General features: G+C 35.5%; 2 protein-coding genes and 1 pseudogene across 2 annotated transcripts in view; 2 read left to right on the forward strand and 1 right to left on the reverse strand.

Annotated features, from left to right (window-relative positions):
- The first annotated feature begins 1,239 nt into the window (after positions 1-1,239).
- LOC119508713 (replication factor C subunit 1-like) lies at positions 1,240-4,795 on the forward strand. Its single transcript, XM_037802414.1, is given in 2 exon segments — positions 1,240-2,968; positions 2,971-4,795. Coding segments are annotated over 2 exon segments (3,333 nt in total). The 5' UTR covers positions 1,240-1,257; the 3' UTR covers positions 4,593-4,795.
- A 10,946-nt stretch (positions 4,796-15,741) lies between these two features.
- Positions 15,742-24,026, reverse strand: part of VCPIP1 (valosin containing protein interacting protein 1) — a 33,791-nt gene continuing 25,506 nt past the window's right edge. The window contains exon 3 of the mRNA XM_037802413.1: positions 15,742-17,928. Coding sequence (XP_037658341.1) covers positions 17,057-17,928 — 872 coding nt within the window. The 3' untranslated portion in view covers positions 15,742-17,056. The remainder of the gene's footprint in view (positions 17,929-24,026) is intronic.
- LOC119508714 lies at positions 18,386-21,283 on the forward strand (annotated as a pseudogene).

The following is a 24,026-nucleotide window of genomic DNA, read 5'->3' on the forward strand; positions in this document are numbered from 1 at the left end:
AATTTCTGTTGTTTTTAGCCACCAGTTACAGCAACCTAGGAAACTAACACACCTAGCAAACTTATGAAGTAGGTATTCTTACTTTCCCCCACTTTATAAACAAGAAAAATTGCATATCAAAAGGTTAACTTGCCCAAGGGCAGGCAGTGGCAGAGCCAAGACTGGAATTAGAACCCAAGCTCTCAATCACTGTACTACATTAATATCTATGGGCACTCAACTATACAGTGTAGAGATAGTATAGAGATAATATAGTATATTACAAAGAGCTAGTAACAGAACTGATTAGTCTGATGCCATTTATGTAAATAGAAATGCAGGATGTGTGTGTGCATATGTGTGTGGTAGGGTGAATTATGTCCCCCCAAAAATATATGTTCTTAATATGCATTCCTGTGAGTGTGAACCCACTGTCAGTATGACCTCTTGAAGGTGCAATTTTTAGTTAAGGTGTGGCCCAACTGAATGAGGCTGGGTATTAATCCAGATTACTGGAGTCCTATTTAAGCAGAAGAAACTCTGACATAAGGGAAAAAGCTGTGGGGAGGAGCCATAGCTGGAAGTCAGCTAGAACCTGAAAGAGAAAGAAACAGACATTGCCATGTGTTGGGAAAACCAAGGAACCCTAAGGATTGCCAGATGGCCAGAATGCTACCAACCCCAGGAGAAAGAAAGCCTTCCAGACTCTGAAACCATGAGCCAATAAATTCCTTTTGTTAAGCCAACACATACTATGGCATTGTCATAGCAGCCAGGAAGCAAAGACAATGATGATGTGTCTAAATGGCAGATAGTGTTTTTACTAGGGAGAGAGGAATGAGATGGAGGCAGGGGAGGCTTTAGCTTTTTACCCTCTGTACTTATTATTTGACTTTTTTTTAGTATGAAATCCTTTGTTAATTTCATTTATATTTTCATTTAAAAAATGAGTCGGGTTGGCGCGAATGGCTCCCGAGCTCCGGTAATGGATTCGCAGTCGGCCGGTTCTTCTGCTGCCCGCCCCCGCCACAACCTTTGGGCTGCGATGGCTTGTTTTATGTCCCAGCTTATGGTCCCTTCTGGAGAAATATCCGTGATCCCTAGAGAGAAATGAGTGTCCTGGTGATTTGGGATGAAAGGATATTCGGAAATTCTTTGGAGTTATACCAAGTGGAAAGAAACCTGTAAGTGAAACAGTCAAGAAGAATGAGAAATTGCAGTCTGCTGAAGAAACTTTAAAAGCAAAGAAAGGAATAAAGGAAATCAAGCATTTTAAAGATGTTCCACTGTCATTGGACCTCAGATGTTTTGGTAAATAGTTCTTGTAAAGAAGGCAGCTCCAAGCAAAAGCAACCAAACAAGAAAAAGAGGATCATCTATGATTCAGATTCAGAATCAGAGGAGACAGCACAGGTAAAAAATGCGAAAAAGCAATCAGAAAAATTGATGTTGTCTTCTAAACCTGGTAAAATTCTACGGCAGGATCCTGTTACATACATTTCAGAAACAGATGAAGAAGATGACTTTATGTGTAAGAAGGCAGCCTTTAAATCAAAAGAGAACGGAGGATCGGCAAATAGTTATCTTGGAGGATCAAACATGAAAAAGAATGAAGAAAACACTAAGACCAAGAACAAGCCTTTATCACCAATAAAACTTACACCCACATCAGTGCTTGATTATTTTGGAACTGGAAGTGTTCAAAGATCAGATAAGAAGATGGTGGCAAGCAAAAGAAAAGAGCCTTCACAAAACACAGATGATTCCAGATTAAATGATGAAGCCATTGCCGAGCAGTTGCAGCTTGATGAAGATGCGGAGTTGGAGAGGCAACTGCATGAGGATGAGGAATTTGCCAGAACATTGGCCATGTTGGATGAAGAACCCAGGACTAAAAAGGCTCGAAAGAATCCAGAAGAGAGAGAAATGTTTTCATCTGTCCAAGCCAACTTAAGTAAAGCAGAAAAATGTAAATATCCTCATAAAGTAAAAACGGAACAATTTTCAGATGAAAGAAAGAACTGTAGTCCTAAGAAGCAAACTAAGTCTGAAAGTTCAAAAGAATCTCAGCAACATTCCAAGTCGTCACCTCACAAAATAGGAGAACACTGTTCTCTGAAAGCCGGTTCTAAGTTGGCACTTTTGAAAAAAAAAGACAGTTCTTTTAAGGAAACTGAGCCTATGGCCCCCAAAAGAAAAGAAAATTTTATTGAATTGAAAGGAGAGACAAAAATGCCTAAGAAAACCAAAAGTTCTCCTGTTAAAAAAGAGTCTGTAAGTCCTGAGGATTCTGAAAAGAAACGCACTAATTATCAAGCTTATTGAAGCTACCTAAATCGAGAGGGTCCCAAAGCTCTGGGCTCTAAGGAAATACCAAAGGGAGCTGAAAATTGCTTGGAAGGCCTTATATTTGTTATCACAGGAGTGCTGGAGTCTATTGAACGAGATGAGGCCAAGTCTCTAATTGAGCGTTATGGGGGAAAAGTAACTGGAAATGTCAGCAAGAGAACAAACTACCTTGTCATGGGTCGTGATAGTGGACAGTCCAAGAGTGCTAAGGCAGCAGCCTTGGGGACAAAAATTATTGATGAAGATGGCCTATTGAATATGATTCGAACTATGCCAGGCAAGAAGTCCAAGTATGAAATAGCAGTGGAAGCTGAGATGAAAGAAAAATCCAAATTGGAAAGAACACCTCAAAAAAATGACCAAAAAAAGAGGAAAACTAGACCGAATAAGAAGGAATCAGAATCTAAAAAGAGCAAGCTGACTCCCAAAAGGGATTGCTCTACAAAGGCAGTGAAAACAGAAAAGAGTGTGTTTCGGAAAGGTCTGGACTTTGAAGAGCAAGTGACCGAGGAGACAAATGGCGACAGCAGGGCGAGGAATTTAGCTGATGATAGCAGTGAAAACCATGTGGAAAGTTTGCTCTGGGTAGATAAATATAAGCCAGCCTCACTCAAGACCATAATTGGACAGCAAGGTGACCAAGCTGTGCCAACAAACTCCTACGCTGGCTCCAAAACTGGCACAAGAGTCCATCCGAAGATAAAAAACATGTAAAATTTGGTAAATTTGCTGGCAAGGATGACGGCTCTGGTTTTAAAGCAGCATTGCTGTCAGGCCCTCCAGGTGTTGGCAAAAAAAAAAAAACAGCCTCTCTGGTTTGTCAGGAATTGGGATACAGCTATGTGGAACTGAATGCAAGTGACACTCGGAGTAAGAACAGTTTGAAGGAGATTGTTGCTGAATCGCTGAATAATACCAGCATCAAAGGCTTTTGTTCAAGTGGAGCAGCTCACCCAGTGAGCATCAGACATGCTCTCATCATGGATGAAGTGGATGGCATGGCAGGCAGTGAAGACAGGGGAGGAATTCAGGAGTTAATTGGCCTGATAAAGCATACAAAAATTCCCATTATTTGTATGTGCAATGACAGAAATCATCCCAAGATCCGCTCTTTGGTTCATTATTGTTTTGATCTTCGTTTTCAAAGACCTCGAGTTGAACAGATAAAGGGTGCTATGATGTCTATTGCCTTTAAGGAGGGTTTGAAAACTCCCCCTCCAGCTATGAATGAAATAATTTTAGGAGCTAACCAAGATATCAGACAGGTTTTACATAATCTGAGTATGTGGTGCGCACAAAGTAAGGCATTAACCTATGACCAGGCCAAGGCTGACTCCAGTAGGGCCAAAAAACTGGGCCCATTTGATGTTGCCTGGAAAGTATTTGTAGCTGGGGAGGAGACTGCTCATATGTCCCTTGTGGACAAATCAGATCTCTTTTTTCATGATTATTCAATAGCACCCCTCTTTGTCCAGGAGAACTACATACACGTGAAGCCTGTAGCCGCAGGGGGTGACTTGAAGAAGCACTTGATGCTTTTAAGCAGAGCAGCAGATAGCATATGTGATGGTGACCTAGTGGACAGTCAGATTCGGAGTAAGCAAAACTGGAGTCTTCTCCCCACACAGGCCATTTATGCTAGTGTTCTTCCTGGAGAGTTAATGAGGGGGTACATGACCCAGTTTCCCACTTTCCCAAACTGGCTGGGGAAGCGTTCGTCTGCAGGCAAACACGATCGGACTGTTCATGACCTCGCATTGCATATGAGTCTCAGAACTTACTCCAGCAAAAGGACCATAAACATGGATTATCTGTCTCACATAAGAGATGTACTTGTACAACCTTTGACCTCACAAGGGGTCGAAGGAGTAAAGGATGTTGTTGCACTCATGGACACATATTATCTGATGAAAGAAGACTTTGAGAATATCATGGAAATTAGCAGCTGGGGAGGCAAACCTAGTCCTTTTGCCAAGCTGGATTCCAAGTTTAAAGCAGCCTTCACAAGAGTTTACAATAAGGAAGCCCACCTTACTCCATATTCACTTCAAGCAGTAAAGACATTTAGACGCAGCGCAGGCCCAGCACTGGATTCCGAATATAATGAAGAGCTAAATGAAGAGGAATCTCAATCTGATGAGAAAGACCAAGACTCTCTGGAAGCTGATGCTATGATCAAGAAAAAGACAAAATCTTCAAAGCCTTCAAAACCAGAAAAAGAAAAGGAGTCCAAAAAGGGAAAAGGAAAAAGTTCGAAGAAATGAAACCATTTTATTGACAGCCACTTTTTACATATCCCGCTGACCAGTCTGTCTGGTCTAGAGAAAGCCTTATTTTTTTCCCAGAGGAACCATGCTTTAGCAGTAATGGGATGACTTGGTGGTCCCATTATAAATAAACGGTGGTACAGCTAGAAGGATGTAACCAGTAGGCTAACATACACCTCTTATAGAGGTTGATAGGACTGCTTGGGTCTTCCAGTGTCCCTTGTCAATCTAATTAGATTGTTGTACTTCAAAATTACTGTGTGTAATTAAAACTAGAAACTAAAAAAAAAAAAAAAAAAAGAGTCGATGCTAAATTCCAAAAGTTGCTGAAAATCCTAGAAGGAAACCCAGCACAGAGTCTAGGCTTATATAAAGCTTGCTCCAATATTGATAATGCTAAAAATATATATGCTTTGGCAGAAATAATAAAAGCATGTATTATATATTCAATGTGAAAACAAAACTTAGATTTAGAACATTAGCCTCAATACAGAAATGTTTGCTCTCTTGTCAGCACCAATAAATTCTGCTAATCTGCAGTCTACATTTTGGGTACTATTTTAAATTTGATGGATATTGTAAATAGAAATCACACTATATAGCCTAAGCAGCTATAGAATTCTTAGTTTGGTGTTTAAAGTTAAAAATAGGAATGATAGAACTGTGGGAGAAAAAAAAAACTATAAGAGAAAAAATGGTTTGAAATGTCCCTGTTTCAACCCAATGCTTCTTGCTCTGTCCTTTTGTGGTAAGCAGACTAATGACCCCGCAAAGATGTCCATGTACTTACCCTAGAACCTGTGAATATGTTACCTTACATGGCAGAAGGGGCCTGGCAGATGTGATTAAGAATCTTGTCTTGGGGAGAGTATCCTAGATTATCCAGGTGGGCCCAATCACATGAGTAGTCACATGAGTCCTTAAAAGTGGAAGAGGGAAGCAGGAGAGTCAGAGAGAGATTTGAAGATGGAGGAAGGTGCCACAAGCCAAGGAATGTAGGTGGCCTCTAGAAGCTAGAAAAGGCAAGAAAATGGATACTCCCCTAGCGCCTCCAGGAGGAACACAGCCCTGTCAATACCTTGATTTTGGACTTCTGACCTCCAGAACCTGAAAATAATAAATTTGTGTTGTTTTAAGCCACCAAGTTTGTGGCAATTTATTTCAGCAGCAATAGGAAACTAGTACTTCTTTGAAATTTTCAACACTTTTGGCTTGTAATGACAAAAGTACCTTCTCTTCAAAAGTGATCTTTCAGTGTTCAAACTTTAGCCATTTACAGCAAATTAGTTTACTAACTGAAGATTCAAAATGAAGGATAGGAACCCAGTTAGGAGATAGGGTAATTAGGGTAATAAAAACGGAAATAATTTGCCAGCATACCACAAAAATCTTAAATAGGATTATCATGCATTTGTGGGAAACCTGACATCCACCAAGATGTGAAAGTGTTTTTCCTTTTAAATCTAAGCTTTCTACCTCTACTTTCAACATTTTATCACCTTCCATTTTACCAGGGACAATAATCTAATCTTGTCTTTCTTCAGCTTCTCCTTCTCTACTGGCTAGTGTGTCCAAGAATTGCCTATGGAAACAATGAACTTTGGAAATTTAAGGGGAATTTCTGGTTAATGAAAGTAGTTAACAACATATGCTGTGCTAGGGCTAGAAATGCTAGACTTTTGCAATGCTTGAAACAGTTCTGCACAAGAAGAATTGTCCTGAGTTTCATGCTACTTTCAACCAGTCATATAAGTGAAAAACCTGATTATAATATTTAAGCCTAGAGCCAAACTCCTTTTTACATATAAAGCAAAGGGTTTCTGTTTTTAAGACACTGAGTATTTCTGGAAATGCAAGTACCATGTAAACCAAGGAAAGATTATATTTTATTTTGTTCAAACTTAAGCAAGAGTCGTTCTCCATATTGGAAAATCACATTGACTTAAGGCAACACAGCCCAAGGTTTTAATAAACTAATACAGATCACTGATATTTGTCTGTATTTGTAGCTATTGCATTCATGGTAATTCTACATGTATATCAGTTGAATAAGTTGTGCCTCAGAGAAGTTTTATTATACATTTCTTGTTTTCCCTCTATATTATAACTAGAGCATTAAATTGATTTTTAAAAATTATGTGTAAGTTATTGATGGATTTCATTTTACTAAGTATAGGGAGTAGAAAATATTGGTATAAAAAGGGATGTTGGTTCCAATAGACTTCAAAAACATTGCTGTGAATATATTCAGCTCTCCTTTCCTCCCAACCTCCCTGTATCCAAACCATAACCCTGTACTATCTTACCTTCTTCCCTTTCAGTCAAAGTATTGTGATTTCACTACCCAATCAGTCTTCAGTCCTCTTTCAATCTGACTTTTACCTGCACTATGCCACTGGAAGTGTCGCAGAAGTCACCGAACTCTGTTAAATCCAAAGGACATTTGTAAAAAGAAATCAACCCTCATCTTACCTGACTTTTCTGCAGCATTTGACTTGAATATTTTCTTTAGTTTGAAACTTTCATTCCTTGATTTCTGGGACATCACCTCCATGATTTCCATTCCCAAAATTCCTTTGCAAGCCTCTGTTCTTCTGCCTGTGCTATAAATGTTGGCATACCCAAAATACAATGAACTCTTCTCTCTATACTCTCTTCTTAGGCAATCTCATCTAGCTTTATGATTTTGATCATAAAATATGATTCAAAAATCTTTACTTCTAGGCCCAACCTCTCTCCCAAACTCCTTCTCTTTTCACCTGGGAGCACTAAACACCAAAATTCAACCTGGCCCAAAATAGAACTTAACCTCCTCCCTACCAATCTGCAGTTGCTTGTGTATTCTAATCCAAGTTGGAGCACCATCATCCATCCAGCCTCTCAAGTAACAATCTACATTGAATTCTCATTGCCTATAGGATAAAGGCCCAAACTCTTAGTACAGCAATCAGGTAACTGGATTGGGCTCTATCATTCTAGCCTCATAATAGGCATAAACTGTGCACCCAGGTATGATTACTAGTAATAGCTAACAAAAAATGACTACTATGTGTTAGGCACTATGCTAAGTCTCAAACATGCATTATTTCATCTGTGTATTTGCTAGGAATTCCCATTATATGGATGAGGAAACTGAGGCTAACAGTGGCTTGGTATTACAACTGTCTAAAAGAGTTAGTAATAGGAGGTGAGATGCCTAATAGAAAGATCTGAATTCAAGATAAATAGGAGAACAGGCCTACCCTACCTCAGTGGTTGCTAACATCACCACAGACATAGGGGACTGGTGATTTGATGGGTTGAGCCCTCTACCACAGGATTTACCCTTGGGAAGACTGTTGCTGCTAAGGAGAGGCTAGGCCTCCCTATAATTGTGCCTAAGAGCCTCCTCCCGAATGCCTCTTTGTTGCTCAGATGTGGCCCTCTCTCTCTCTAGCTAAGTCAACTTGAAAGGTGAAATCACTGCCCTCCCCTCTACGTGGGATCAGACACCCAAGGGAGTGAATCTCCCTGGCAACGTGGAATATGACTCCCAGGGAGGAATGTAGACCCGGCATCGTGGGATGGAGAACATCTTCTTGACCAAAAGGGGGATGTGAAAGGAAATGAAATAAGCTCCAGTGGCAGAGAGATTCCAAAAGGAGCTGAGAGGTCACTCTGGTGGGCACTCTTATGCACAATTTAGACAACCCTTTTTAGGTTCTAAAGAATTGGGGTAGCTGGTGGTAGATACTTGAAACTATCAAACTACAACCCGGAACCCATGAATCTCAAAGACAATTGTATAAAAATATAGTTTATGAGGGGTGACAATGGGATTGGGAAAGCCATAAGGACCACACTCCCCTTTGTCTAGTTTATGGATGGATGAGTAGAAAAATAGGGGAAGGAAACAAACACACAAACAAACAGACCAAGGTACCCAGTGTTCTTTTTTACTTTAATTGCTCTTTTTCACTTTAATTATTATTATTGTTATTTTTGTGTGTGTGCTAATGAAGGTGTCAGGGATTGATTTAGGGGATGAATGTACAACTATGTAATGGTACTGTGAACAATCGAATGTACAATTTGTTTTGTATGACTGCGTGGTATGTGAATATATCTCAATAAAATGAAGATTTTACAAAAAAGATAAATGGGAGAACAGGAGAAATTTCTAGATTTATACAGTAGATGAAAGGATTTGCCATTTTAATATTGAGAATTAATTTACCTAGTTTTAGTTAATCTAAGATATAATACTTCATGGGCATTATTAAAATAATGACTATGTCACTTATTTTTATGTACACAATTTTTAAGTGCATTCATATATAAAATGCTTTTTTTAAAGTTGGTTCTGTCTCTCAATGTAGAGATCTTAAGTTGAAATCTGATTCTGCTGTTACTTTCTTAAGTTAACCTTCTCTTAGCTAGTCATACCCATAAAAATTAACTTATTTGAAAAATAGGATAGAAATTTAAAAGCTAAAATGCTTATTTTTACTGGTAACAGGTTGAGGTGCTACACTTGGGACTGCCTTTGAGAGTGACAAAAAGAATAAAAGGTGAAGTAACTTCAAATATTTATCAAAGAGTTTACAACTATATAATGCAGCAGAATAAACACTTAAGAATCAGGAGAACTGGAGTTTTCCATTTGCTCTCAGGCTATTCCTGTAATATACTTCAGTTTTCTGCTCTCTGCTTTTGCACATACTTATCCCTTCATCAAGTACGTTCTTATTTATGTGTGAAACTTTTATTCACCCATCAAAACCCAGCACAAATGTTATCCTTTCTAGAAAACCATCCTAAAACCTCCCTCTACCATTCCTTGAAGAGTTAATTATCTTCTAAGTCTCCTTGGAATTTATCTCTGCTAATGTACTGATCACATTTTAGTATAATCTGTTTATGTGTGTCTCTTTAGTCATAGAAATTACTATCAAGAGATTAAATAAGTTTACTCAAAAAGTTGTGTCCCTTCCTATTGATGTAAAATAGTTCTGTAATATGCTGAAATTAAAATTGTCCAGCTTGTAGCTCTCTTCTTTCTTTTTAAATAAGGGCTAATCATTTCTTGGCTATGGCCAAAAGGAAAAACATTTAGTACTTAAGAAAAATGTTACTCAATATTAATAGATAATATTGTCAATATTTATCCCTTGCTTTCTCTAAACTTAAGAAAGTATTAAGCATAAAGATATTATACAAGGGTGGCAAACTTACCGAAATAGCTCAGCCCAGGTTTTTCCAAGTTCATTGGTAATACTCACCCTAGAATAGCTTTGAGAGAATGTTTTAGATCAACATAAGGATAATCAATGAAAAGTTCCTAATATAGTGGATCTTAATCTTTAGTGTGCTTTTGGTATGGGGAAAATTAGCTTTTATAAAAGCAGGCTTGAATCCTCCCAATTCTGATTCCTTAGAAATAAGCTTTCTAGGTGATTAAGATGCATGCAGCTCAAGAACTATACTTTGAGAAACATCGCCTTTAAAGAACCTTCCCCCACAAAGCAACATACCCATTCAGTAAATAACAGTTATTCTAGGTTGTTAAAATGAGGGATGTGTACTTTTATCTAACCAACGATTCTCAAATTTACCCAGATTAGTCATCTAAGAAATTCTGAAACTCTTGCTTACAGCACTCCAAATTTGGAGGAGGCAGGAAAACAAACCCAAGGAAGAACTTGCGTAGACACGTTGGGTTCAGGAAGAGAATGAATAGAAAGTGAAATTAAAGCCAGGTGCTATATACTGAAGGCAGTTCAAAGCAGGTTAATGTACCTAGAAACAAGCTAGATTTAACAATAGATATTTGTAAAGACTTATGACCACCAAATTTTACTCCTTTGCTCTATTACACATGTACACTGAGATTAGGAGCACAGGCCATTGAGTCAGAAATATCTGGGTTTAAATCCCAGTTCTGCCATCTACTAAATCCAGATCCCTGGGCAAACTACCTAACCTATCTGAGCCTGTTTCCTGAAAGATGAAGACAATGATGATTCCCAACCACAAAGGGTTGTTTTGAGGGTTAAATTATTTATTGCATGTTAAGTGTTTAGCTCATTGCCTGGATATAGGGAACACAGCTGGTATGAATATATTTATTGCTTGTCTCCACCACTGGAATATAAGCTCTAAAAGCCCATGGACTTTGTCTCATTCACCCAATTCCTAGAACAATAGAAGCTTGGCCTTTGATTTGTGCTTAATAATTTTAAATGAATGAATTATTCAAGTATAATGTAATATGGTGATTCCAAAAATCAACTTTTAAGTCATTATTTTACAGTTAGACCTCATACTATGCACATTTTTCTTTATACAGAGAACTGACAAATAGGAATAACCCTCCCAAATTTTCACACAATTTATTATTTTGTAGATAAAGAATTATGTGAGGGAAAATATTTATAAGAAATATATTCATCATGATAAAAAATTGATAAAAAGAATTAGGTGGCATAACAAATGGGTCAAAGACAGGGTTAGTTCCAAAAATGAAAGAATACATGTTTGAAGAGCACTTAAGTTTTTTCATTTCAGTATACCAGATACAGTTTAGAAAATCAATTTTAGACTTACTTCAATTTTCCTATATACATTTTTAATGACTAGAAAAAATAATGCAGTCAGAATTGGGGTCTGAAAGAGCCAGTTAATAAAAATAAAATCCATACTGAACTGACATAGGCAGGAAGTTTTTGATTGCTCTATACTATCTTGATAGTATGTGACTAGTACTAGATAGCATGCATGTACAAGATCTCAAGTCCAAGTATGAGACAACTATAGCCAAAACTTAGAACAAAGCTAATTATGTTTAGTTTACTTGAGGGTTCAAGCCTATGGCACTTGTCTCATCTGCACTAAGTCCTCATCAGATGACATCACAATGACAGGGTCAGCAGAGTAAGTGAATAACAATAGTGGAACCACAATGTTATATTAAAAGGAACATCAGACATTACTGGATTCAAACCCACTATTTTCATGATTAAAAATGGAGGCCTTGAAAGGCTTCATGACTTACCTCAGGTCATGGGACAATTTAATCACACAGCACAGACTGTCAGTACTCCGATTTTCAGTGTTGCCTATGGTCATAAAGCCCTGGCATAAATCTTTGAACTTAATTATTGAGTTTTTAGTCCATTAATTATATACCATAATTAAAGCAAGTTTTAGATGTAATGAAATAAATTATTGAAATAAATGTATGCCCTGTGAGGAATTATCCCACTTCAAGGGTAACTGAATTCTATTGCTTTGATATGTAAGTAACAATAACAACAAACATTCAGTGTTTACTTTGTGTCAGGCATTCTGTTCTAATCACCTGATATGTATTAACTCATTTACTCCTCACAACCCTTTCAGTAAACGTCATTATCCTCCTCCCTAAGAGGAAACTGAAGCACAGGCCACACAGTAAGTGGTATGCAAGGATTTGAATTCAAGAAATCTGGTCTTTGAGGCTATGTTCTTACTACCAAGTTAAACCATCTACTCTAATAACAGGGATACAAGTTTACAAAAATTTAAAAGTAAAAGTCAAGTGTTGACTGCTAGGCTGTACAAATGCAATTTAGTATTGTTCTCTATATGTTGCTTTTCTCCTCACTGTCTCTAAACGGTATTTTTAAAAAGCATAAAAGCAAGTTCTATTAGAACATATCTTTGTTTCATTTGTTTTTAAATATTTACTAAGCATTATATGACCCAAATATGTATACATTTAAGAAATTTTGTTTACTCCTTTCTAATTGTGTCTATTAAATCTAATATTGAAATGTGCATTAGGGGAGATATTACTGTCCCTGTATGACACCCCAGTTAGGGAAATTTTTTAAATTCACTTTATTACACTAAGAATTCCTTTATAAACCTGGACTATACTTTCAAGCACTAAAATATTAAAATATAATTCCAGGGGAAGTAAAGAATAAAAAAAATTATAGTAAAAGTTAATGTGGAAAAGTTGGGAAGTAAATCAGTATGTATTAACTTACGGTTTTATTGTTGATATAAAAGAAAACTTCAAATACTGTACAGTTATGTGTGCTGTAGAACACTATACACTGTTATACACTATTACTGATTATTTATTATTATATATAATATATACAGCAATCACAAATCAGAAAATAATGGGTAACAGCCAGTGCTTCAGGGATATTACATCTATGCTGTTTTATTTTTATTGAGCAATTACAGCAATTGCTATTTAAATTTTTTCTAACTATTTCCACTATTACTGTTTATTTTTACATATTCTAAATAGCACTTCCCTCAGAAAGTACACTCTTCAGTTCTTGGCACTAATTCTTTAAGTCCAGTAAACCTGAAAATATTGATAACTTTTTTCATTCTTTTATTGCTCTACCACAGGCATAAAGGCTCAACAAGGGACTTCTGCATTCTAAAGAAAAGTAAGCAATACCTTAAAATGTAAAGTACTAATTGATACTCACAAGCAGATAACATCAACTAAAACTTTTTTTACTAGTTTTTCCTTTTCTTTTACAAGAGGATAATCATATTAATATACTACAAAAGCATGTAGACTCCATAATTTAAAAAAGTAAATGTCAGATATACAAGTAATGGCATTTTCTTCAATAATTCACAATTTTTACAATTTCTGCTATTTTGGAACAAACATTAAAATTCCCACGATTTAAGTATCATTAAATATGAAACACTTAGCATCTTGAAGAATTATCAAGAGTGGCAGAATTGCAATTAACTCTATAAATCGCACATTGGTAATATAGCTCCCCTTTGTTTATTTCCTTAGTGTACATTCTACTATGGCATGTTTTTAAATGAATAGTTCTGGTTTGAAAAAAATTGTGAACAATTAATTGTGAACAGCTTTGGGGTTGTACAATTTCGTTAACTTATGTAATAACCTTGACACGTAAGCTATATCTACCCATCTTAGGGTAAGTATCTCACTACTAATGTTATAAAAGGTCATTTTAAATTCATATTAAGATGAATGGAGTTTAATCCAATTTGCAAAGGTTTACACAAAAAGCTTAAAATTGAAACCTTGCTCTGAGAACAATGAAAATCTCGAAATCTTCTCTGTAGGATTTTAAGTGTAGGCCAATTAAAATTGTTGAAAAGTGAATAAACATTTTAAGATATTGTCAATATATTGACCAGTTGAAGCATAATTAATGCCAGAAGTTACTTTACACAAATTTATTCATACCTAAAAGTTAAGTTATTAGTGAGGTCTACATTTTTTAGAGAAATGTTCACTAGCAGCCAATATTAGTAGGTAACTATGTAAAATAATATCGTTATAAATTTTGCATCTATTAGCTAACATGTGATATGTCAGTACAATTCTCAGAAACCTGTCAATAATAGTATATGAGTTGCTAGTAGGTGATCTTCCCTGAGGTAAGAGACCATATGCAGAAATCACTGCTTATCTCCAATTAAACTGGGTACTCAAAATAATGACAATAAGGACCAGTGGCTGGGAATCACAGATGCATTTCACATTGATATCTTAATTGCAAGCAGTAGGCTTGATTGTAAAAACTAAACTAAAAATCATCAGGAGCTAGAAAGTGGTCAATACTATTTGCTAAATTTCACAGGTCTCTATTCTAACATTTTCTAATGAAATACCAGAAACATAGTGAAGGGGGAAGAAAATGGGCATTAGACCTGCTCTTTAACCAGTTCCGGAAAACGATTCCCTTGGAATTAATTATATTCTATCTCATAATATCTGACAGTGTCTTGCTTTCTTCAATTTCAACTAGTTTCTCAATACCAGTATTCTAGACATATGCTATCTTCAACTATACTTCAACTTTGGGTCACCAACTCAAACTTGGTCTGATCAACTATAAAATGGAGTACTGAAGAAAACAATTTACAATTTTATTTCAATTTTCAGAAATATAAGATAAGTAGAATTTAACTATAGGATTGGATTATAATTATTATGTTAACTGTGGTAAGATCAGCTGTATTCAAAGGTGTGGTGACATCACGAATGGTAGTACTAAAAAAGTCATTCTATAGCAATGTGTTTTATTGTGGTAACCATATGGTGGAACAAAGAATGATATTTAAAAATTTAAAGAAATTCTGTCCTAAAACTTCTTTGTAAAGGTGATACCTGATCTATTTCTCAACAACCATTAATTACCTCAACCAAATATAGAGCTGATTTAAAATAATTTCAAGAAATCTGAGCATTTCTCAGAATCAAGTCTTTTTGTTTCATTATTAAGGGAGAACCCAAACTGTCACTGTAATGTTCACACCTAAATGGCTTCTAAATAGCAATACCATGGCAAGAGAAATTAATAAAGCACTTAGAGATTGTCCATCTTCTAACTTTTGCCTGTGCATTCCAATTTACCCTAAATGCAAGTTTTAATATAATAGGGAGATAAGATTGGTTTCTGATATATTTACTTTAAGCTATGAAGGTATATTTGTCAGTTATTAACTAAATATACCAAGCCACAGGTGAAGAAATATTTGTTAAAGAAAAGGTGACTTGATCAATTACCTGGAAGCAGTGCATGAGCTTGTTAAAACATTTCTCTGTATTTACCCCCCCCCCCAAAAAAAAGAAAAGATATTTCAGTGGCTGGAAAAGCCAAAACTAGTTATAGTGGTTAGTGATATCTATAATTTTTAGTTTAATATGCAGAAGCCACCTTTACTAACTAAATGGGAAATATTATCCAGTAGCTGTATCTCTCACTAGTGCACAGTATAAAAGTTCTAAATTTTCTATAGAGAAAGATGCTTGAAAATAAATTTAGAAGAAGAATGGAGATCTAAGATGATAAAGAAAAATGTGATAAAATTAAATATATATTTTGCTCACATATCACTTGCACACTTGTCTAGATTCTCCATTATTTCCTTAATCAAAATGGAGTTTATTTAGTAAGTAGATTCAGTTAGAATAACTTTCATAGAAAGAAGACCAAAATCTCCCTTATTTGGAAACACAAGTTAAAGTATTGTCTATATTCCTTATGAATCAACAGGTAGAGATTTTGACCTCATAAAATCCTTTCTGTGTACATTTTCTCAGAATGCAAATACAGTTCTGCATCTGTTATATGTACAAACGGAGACAGCCAGGCTTTGAATGCTCTAAGTAAGAGTTTGTATTAACATACATTGTTTTTCATCCATTCAATTTCAACTTAATTTCAGTGAACAGAGGGAAAAGATGGATTGAAATGTACATTTCAGAATACAGATTTGCAGAACAGGATAAAATAGTGCAATACCAATCTCAGATAAACATTCTTTGTCTTTAAGGAATAAGCACGAGAGCTCCTTCTCAAGGAAGCTGGCACTAAAGATTTATGCAAAAGCTAAATTAATCAGAGTATGATGCAATAAAATTTGCATCCCTAATCCAAGTGAAGCCAACAAAAAAGAAAATCTTATGGATTCCAGGAAAGAAAGGAAACATTTTTGGTTCAAAGTGGCTCAAAGACACTTAGCATATATAAGCTTAAATACCATTGATCAAAATTGTAGAACAATTTAACTCATTCTTAAGGATAAATTCTTATTTATAAATTCTCCATGAATCTGACAAACTCTGAAAATTAGAGATCATTAACTATGGCTACCATTATTTTTGTATTTTCTACCACACTTTGCAATCAACTTTTCTGCAAGATTTAAAAAAAAAAAAAAATGAGGTGGTACTTATCCAGGTCAGGATTCAAAAAATAATGGCAACATATTATCAACAACAGAGCACACAACTCGCCATGTTGGCTCAGACAGCAACATAACTGAATCACAATGACTTTATCATTTTAGAATAGACTTTTTTCCCCTAACCTTGGTCAAACCATCAAAATGTTATATCATTACACTCTATTCTCAAGATATTTTCATCAAGAATATATATCTCTATCAATGTGTTTATGTTCATGGAACTGTCAGGATCCTAGTGTCTAATAAATCATTTCATGAATTTTAAGATACAATTTAGTTCAGTTATCCTTCAAATTTACATAAATCTTTGACACTTAGGAATATGTGGGATGGTTACCTTAATGACAACAATATGAGCAAAATCTCATTTCCTGCTCCGTTCTAGCCTTTTCAGAAATCAAACATATTTAGCAAGAGAATTTTCCTGTTTAAAACATTAAGACTTTCAGGGAATTAAAATTACAAAGAACTTCCAATGACTACATATATGGAAGAAACTCATTTCAGCAGATCTACTAACTAATTTATAGGTAAGTCAGAGCCAGCCTGGGCAGCAGTATATTAAAAGCAATTGCCAGTCACACACTTGCTATCATGCACTGAATAACAAGATATAATCTTTGAAATATACGTACAAGATTTTTAATGACTAATCAAGTTATGTGGCCCAGCCAACAAATATTACATATTCACAATAAACATTCTGCCCTTATTAGCCTCTAATTAAATCAAGAGTGATCCATTGGCTCAGTTGTGTTAGTCATCTCTGCATCTTGACTATCCATCTCTTCAGGCTCCTCCACAGAATTTCCCTTTTGTGCTTTTGACCTTGTGGCAAATGCTGCTCCCAGTGCATCTGCCACACTGCTATCAGTTGTTTCTATATTCAAATTTTCAGTGCCACCAGTAAAAGAAAAAGATTCAGACAAGCCAGTCTGAAGACTCCCAGACTTTGCAGAAGAACTCCCAACTTCTCCTTTCCTTTGAGGAAGATCCGATGGTGACTGCTCTGTACTTTGATCCCGGAAATGTTTGTCCATTGAAGCCTGAATAGAAGAAACCATTTCCTGCAATTTTTTTCGCTGGGCCTCAACCAAATCAGGATCAAGCTGCCTGCTGTCTCTCATTGTTACTACTCCAGGAGCTATTCGAATTAGCTCACTGTTACTAGGAGCAGCTGTGAATACAGAAGGCTCTGTTTTAGTGGAACTATTACTAAAGTCTGTGCCTGTATTATGCTTTCTTACAACTGGAGTTTCCTTAGCTCTTGGATCAAGATGTGTGTTACTGGATGCAGTTCCTAGGGAATGCCCCTTCCCCTGAAAGGCCGTTACATTATGAAGTTGCTCAGACTTCTTTTTCACTACTCCACCACTACCTAGTTTTAACAGCCCATGTGAAGGACTTGATTCCCTACTCCTTGTGGTAGCCTCTGCTCGAACCTGACTTACAGCCTCTTTAACTAACTCTTCAACATCAGGACCGATGGGGAAATGTCCTGCGGCATCCACACACAATTCCAGTCTATCTTCAGAAGCATTATAGACAAAGGTTTTGCCAGGTAGATGTGGAAAAGTACAATGCTTGCCATCAGCCATACCTAAAGAAGGGGAAAAGAAATTTAATATTTAATATTTTTAAATCTTACTTATGGTATTAGCAAAAATGTAATGGAGACAATTATAGTTGAAATAATAAAATAAAAGTTATTTTCACAGTGTGCCATAGATAATGTATTTTTCGAGAAATATAATAAATATGAGCTTTCAAAGTATTCCATAAAGTAATAGTTATGGGAACCTATTTTGGAATATGCTGTGACTTTGGTGTAACTCCAAGAAATCACATTTGGTCACAGACATTTAAAATACCTTATTCCGTTCAATTCCTTTGAAATAGCTGCATTTCATGTTAGTACTCATTCCTTTCTGCTAGACCAGAACCACCAAATAAGTCTGAGTTATGGATCCTTCTTAAATGGCCACTGCTATTTATTTCCCATGGCCAACTAATGCAGCAGTGAAGGATACGAACTTTTAAAACAGGCCTCAGTATAGAGTATTCCAAATTTAACACTTGTTCATTCTTGGGTATAAAAAAATTATTTGTGTTTTAAACTATCCAATAGCCTTTCAATTTAAATTTGTTACTTGAAACATACTCCAAGTATATGAAGTCATAGACACTCTATGTTAAAAAAAAAAAAGATGAAGTAGGGAACTTTTAATAATATATATGATATGGTGCATATGGATATGTTTACAGCAAGATATAAAGGCAAAAACAAACCAGATAAAAATGAGTAAAACTGTTACAGAAATTCAGAGATGGGGAGGCTGAATGAACTCTGGAATGATTTGGGGCACTTAGGCAGTTCTTAGTTTTGGGTTAAGAATAGTGTGCCCAGTTCTGGCATCTGCAACCTCCAACCCAGTTCATTTCTCTGCCGGTGGCACTGGCAGAGAAGAGGATAGTGGTTTGTAGATGCCAGCTCCTGCCTCAGAGAAGATACCTCATTGAATGAACAAAGATTGAACTTCTTATAGATGCCTTTGTAAAGTATGTGGAAAAGTGCAACAGTATGAAGCACAAAGGATTTCACATTATGAGGTGAATGGGAGTGGAGTATTGGACAAAAATAGATTCTGTGATCTATGCATCATGATTTTTGGGTCCCCAAGTTGTGGCACAGTCTCACTATATGGGGAAAGTTCAGGCTAAAACACGGAACCACTTAATGGGTGAATATGATCAGATTTCTCCACCAAATTCTCAGCCCAAAAAGGAAAATCCCTTGTTGTTAGCCTAATGAAGCATTCAAAGAAAACATCTGACTCTTTTCAAGATGAACTTGTAGATTATATCAAAGTGCAGAAAGCCAGAGGCTTAGAGCCAAAGACTTGTTTCAGAAAGATGAAACAGGACTATTTAGAAACCTGTGGGTACAAAGAGATTGACTCCAGACCCAGATAAAGAATGTTTGAGCAAATACTCCCATTTGAAACTGTCAAGACTTACCCAAGATCATACAGTGTTTCACAAACAGTGGAAAACCCATTACCTCTGTGGCTACCAACTCATGACAGCAGACTGAAACCAGATTCTCCAAGCTACTGTCAGCTCCCCAAGGACTAAGAAAAACCGGTACCCCTGAACATTGATCAGCAAGAATATAACTGTGACTCACACAGCGTAGATTCTGGAGTTTACAAGCATTTCTCCTTAGAAAACAGTGCCAGTCCATCAAGTCAATCATAAACAGACACATCAGGAGAGAAAAAAGCACCAGCAAGAAGACAGAAAAGTCAGAGAAGGAGCAGCCCAAGCGTAAGAAGAAAAAGTTATGAGGAAATAGATTTAGGCAAACACAAGAACATACAGAGAAAGAAAGCAGAGGTGGAACAGTCAGTGTCAGTATAGAAAAGCTTAAGAATTGAAAGGAGAAAAAAGGCCGAGATGCAGCCTCTACGAAAAAGGAACATAAGCCTAGAAAAGAGAATAAGGAAAAAGACCAGGAAAGGACAGAGAAAGAAATGCTTTGGACCAGTCTATCCTTGGATTTTGAAGCTATTTATTTGGTTCTCCCAAAGCTGAACTGAAAAAAGTAGTTGAGGGAGTTGGTTTCATGAAGTTCATTTTCATTATCACTTTTCTTATTTGAACAGGTAATTCAAACTCTTAACATAGGCTGACTGAACAGACAGTATTTAGTATGCTTGCTCCCCAACACAGAAATCACTTTTCCTCATTTTCTAGAAGCACTGTTACATTTTTTAACATATAATGTAATTTCCCTTAATGGGAGTGGCTCGGCTTTTATTGATCAAATTACTGTGATAGTGGAATTGTTTTCCCTTGAGAGGTAATTTATTATAAGTTGGAGGATAAATTAATAATAGGCTTCACAAAATCTATTTCTTGATTGGATTTGTTTTCATTTGGGTGGGGCATTTTTATGTTTCTTGGTTTTCTCTATGAAGCAATTTAGACTGATTTTTTTTCTTCTTTGTTAGCTCTAATCTGCAGTTATTCTCTAGGTGGGAAAGTGGAAAATTAGATATAGATTACATATAGTTTTAAAAGTTATCAAAGAGACCTGATACAAAGTTTATATTCTAGAAACACTTATAATAAAGTTCTAATTTCTACAAAAAAAAAAGAATATTCCCCTCCCACCCCAAAGCTACAGAGTAGTTCACGTGTACCTCATTGAGAATATTCCAAATAAACAGAGAAGATAATTGAACTGAAAATGAATAAATAGCATACAGTAATTTCAAACAATATTAATTTCAATGGTAGGTAAATTATCAATGAATAAAAATCTAACTAGAATTTCCTCTTGGCACATCAGTTTCAGCTGAGATAACCAACAAAAATAGACAAAAAAAAAAAAAAAGTCAGAGATGTGGTCTAAACAGTACCTTTCAGTGTTCATCTTGGAATCAATGTACTTCCTACTAATCCCCTACCTCAGAGATCTGTAAACCATGTTTCAAGAATCAACAGTAGCAATGGGGATAGTTTTCAAGTGTAAGGCAGGGTTGCCCCTAGGCAAAGCTTTTAAACATTCATTTCAAAAGATAATACCTGCTGAGCCTTGCTATGTGCCTGAAGCTAAAACAGACTCTGAGGATAAATAAAATATCATAATTCCTCACCTCACAGGACTATCTGAGGATTAACTGAGAAAGCATATTGCAAAGCACATACCACAGTGCTTAATACAAAGCAGGCAGTAAATAAATTTTAATTTTTCTATTAGGTCAAAAAGGTTATTCAATTGTTTCTAGGCTGCTACTGTAATGCTTTCCCTTGGCTATTTGTGGAATGAGTCATATTTCCACACATGTTCATCACACTACTATTTATAATGAAACTCTGAAAACAAAATAAACTTCCAAAAAGAAGAGAATGTTAAGTATTTGGCCTATCTATTTGAAATGGAACTACTACACAGCTACTAAAATTGATATTAATAAGAAACTTATGAAGCTTCATGTATTCACATACGCAGTAAAATGTGCATGCTAAAATAGCAGGAACAAATCTAGTAAGTATTATAATTACAAGCATGCCTATAACATACATGTATAAGACAAATGAAATATTTACAAATTTTAGTTGGTATTTCCCATTTCTATACTTTCTAGAGTTTTTACATTGTCCTTAAAATATACATAAAAATATGAATACAAATACTTTAAGTGTTGTAATCCTTTTAAGCAGTCATTTAGGTTCTATGTAGTAACATATAATTCTTTGAATTTTAAGAATCAAGCTGCATTTAAATTTCTGTCACATATAAACAATTCCATTACTAAGTAGATATATGCTCAAGAAATTCTTATACATATGCACTAAAAGACATGTATTTGTAGCTATATTTTTCCTTATATGAATAAATGAGAAAACTACTCAAAAGTCCATCAGCAGAACAATGGATGAATTGGTATAAAAATAATACAATAGAATGCTATGCTGCAATGGAAATGAATGAACTATAGTTATAGTTATACTCACCAACACGGATGAATCTAAAAGTGTTACATAAAAGACCCAAGTCACAGAAGAATGTATACAGCATAATTTCATTTTTATAAAGTTCAAATGCAAGAAAAACTGAGAGTATAAGGGATTAAGGGATAGATACGTGTTAAAAACTAACTTTGCTATTCATCTCTGGCATTTACACCCTGTACAAAGACCTGTAAGGAAACTGACTACATTTTAAGCCAATTATTAAAAAATAACTTTCCAAAGATAAAGAATAAGGATAGTAATAACGCAGTTTAGTTCTATTGCATCATATTTCTGTTCAAATGTAGATGTAACCATCTACCTGTTAGGGTGGAACTGAACAAAGTAAGAGAGATGGGATTCTTTTCCTATTTTTGGAGGGGTGTGGGTATGTGTGGTGGGGGTGAGGAGGGATTGATATGCTTTGATTCTCTGACCAAAGAATAATAATAATAATTTGCCACATGAATTTGTCCTAAAATAGAGATAAAATTTTACTACTACAAATATTAGAAGAAATTCCATCTTGGAAGATAATAAGACAATTTTATGGGGACAACCCATTTCAAAAGGCTGTGTAAGAGTCAACAGAATTGTAATAATTCTGCAAATAACAGCTGGAATTCTAATAATAAATAACCAATATTTCTAAATATTTATTTGGTACCACGCCCTTTAATTAAATGTTTTAGGTGCATTATCTCATCTGCTATTATCTCATTTGTTCCTCACAACAATCTTGAGATTATATCATACCCACTATACTAATAAAGATACTAAGACTTAGAAGTCATACAGGAGTAAGTGGTAGAATGAGAATGTGATCTCAGATGGTCAGACTCCAGAGCTCTACCTACATAAGACTGCCTCCCAATATGAACAAATACCACAGCTAACTTTTTTTTTTTAATATAATAGTGTTTTGGAGACACAATCCATATACAATTCACCCATTTAAAGTGTGCAATTCATGGCTTTCAGTATATATTCAACAAGTTATGCAAACATTACCACACTTTTAGAATATTTTCATCACCCCAAAAAGAAACCTGAACCCATTAGAGATCACTACCAATTTACCCCCCCCTCAACACCAACCCCAGCCCTGGGCAAACACTGATGTACTCTCTCTCTCTCTGTTTGCTCTTTCTGGATATTTCATATAAATAGAATCATATAGTATGTGGTCTTTGGTGACTGGCTTCTTTTACTTAGCATAAGGTTTTCAAGCTTTATCCATGTTGTTTTTATTGCCAAATAATATTCAATTGTATGGATACCACTTGTTATTTATGCATTCAACCACTGATGGACATTTGGGTTGTTTCCACTTTTTGGCTATTATGAATAATGCTACTATAAACATTTGTGTACAAGTTTTGTGTGGACAAACGTTTTCATTTCTCTTGGGTATATACTTAAGAGTGGAACTGCTGGGTCAAATAGGGTGACCCTATGTTTAATCCTTTGAGGAACTGCCAGATTTTTTTCCAAAGCGGCTGTACCATTTTAAATTCCCACCAGGAGTGTATAAGGGTTCTAATGTCTCTATGCCAACATGTTTTTGTATTTTTTATTAAAACCATCATAAAAGGTATGAAGTAGTATCTCATTGTAGTTTTGATTTGTATTTCCCTGATGGCTAATGATGTTTAGCTTCTTTGCATGTTCTTATTGGCCATTTGAAAATTTCTCTGGAGAAATGTCTATTTAGATCCTTTGTCCATTTTTAAATTGGGTGTATTTTTATTTTATTTTATTTCAAAAAATTTTTTATTATTGAGATTGTTCACATACTATACATTATTGAAAGACCCAAAGTGTACAATCAACTGCTCCAGTACCATCATACAGCTGTGCATCCATCACCACAAATTGTTTTTCAATTTTTAGAACACTTTCATTACTCCAGAAAAAAAAATAAAGACAAAAAAAGGAAGAAACTCAAATCCTCCCATTGCCCTAACCACCACACCCTCCATTACTGACTCACAGTATTGTATAGTACATTTTGTTACTGTTGATGAAAAGAACATTAAAATACTACTAACTGTAGTATACAGTTTGTAATAGGTATATCTTTTTCCCTATATGCTCCTCTATTATTAACTTCTAGTTATAGTGTCATACATTTGTTCTGGTTCATGAAAGAGATTTCTAATATTTGTACAGTTAATC

The sequence above is a fragment of the Choloepus didactylus genome, chromosome 14 (assembly GCF_015220235.1).
Source record: "Choloepus didactylus isolate mChoDid1 chromosome 14, mChoDid1.pri, whole genome shotgun sequence".
NCBI classification, from domain to species: domain Eukaryota; kingdom Metazoa; phylum Chordata; class Mammalia; order Pilosa; family Megalonychidae; genus Choloepus; species Choloepus didactylus.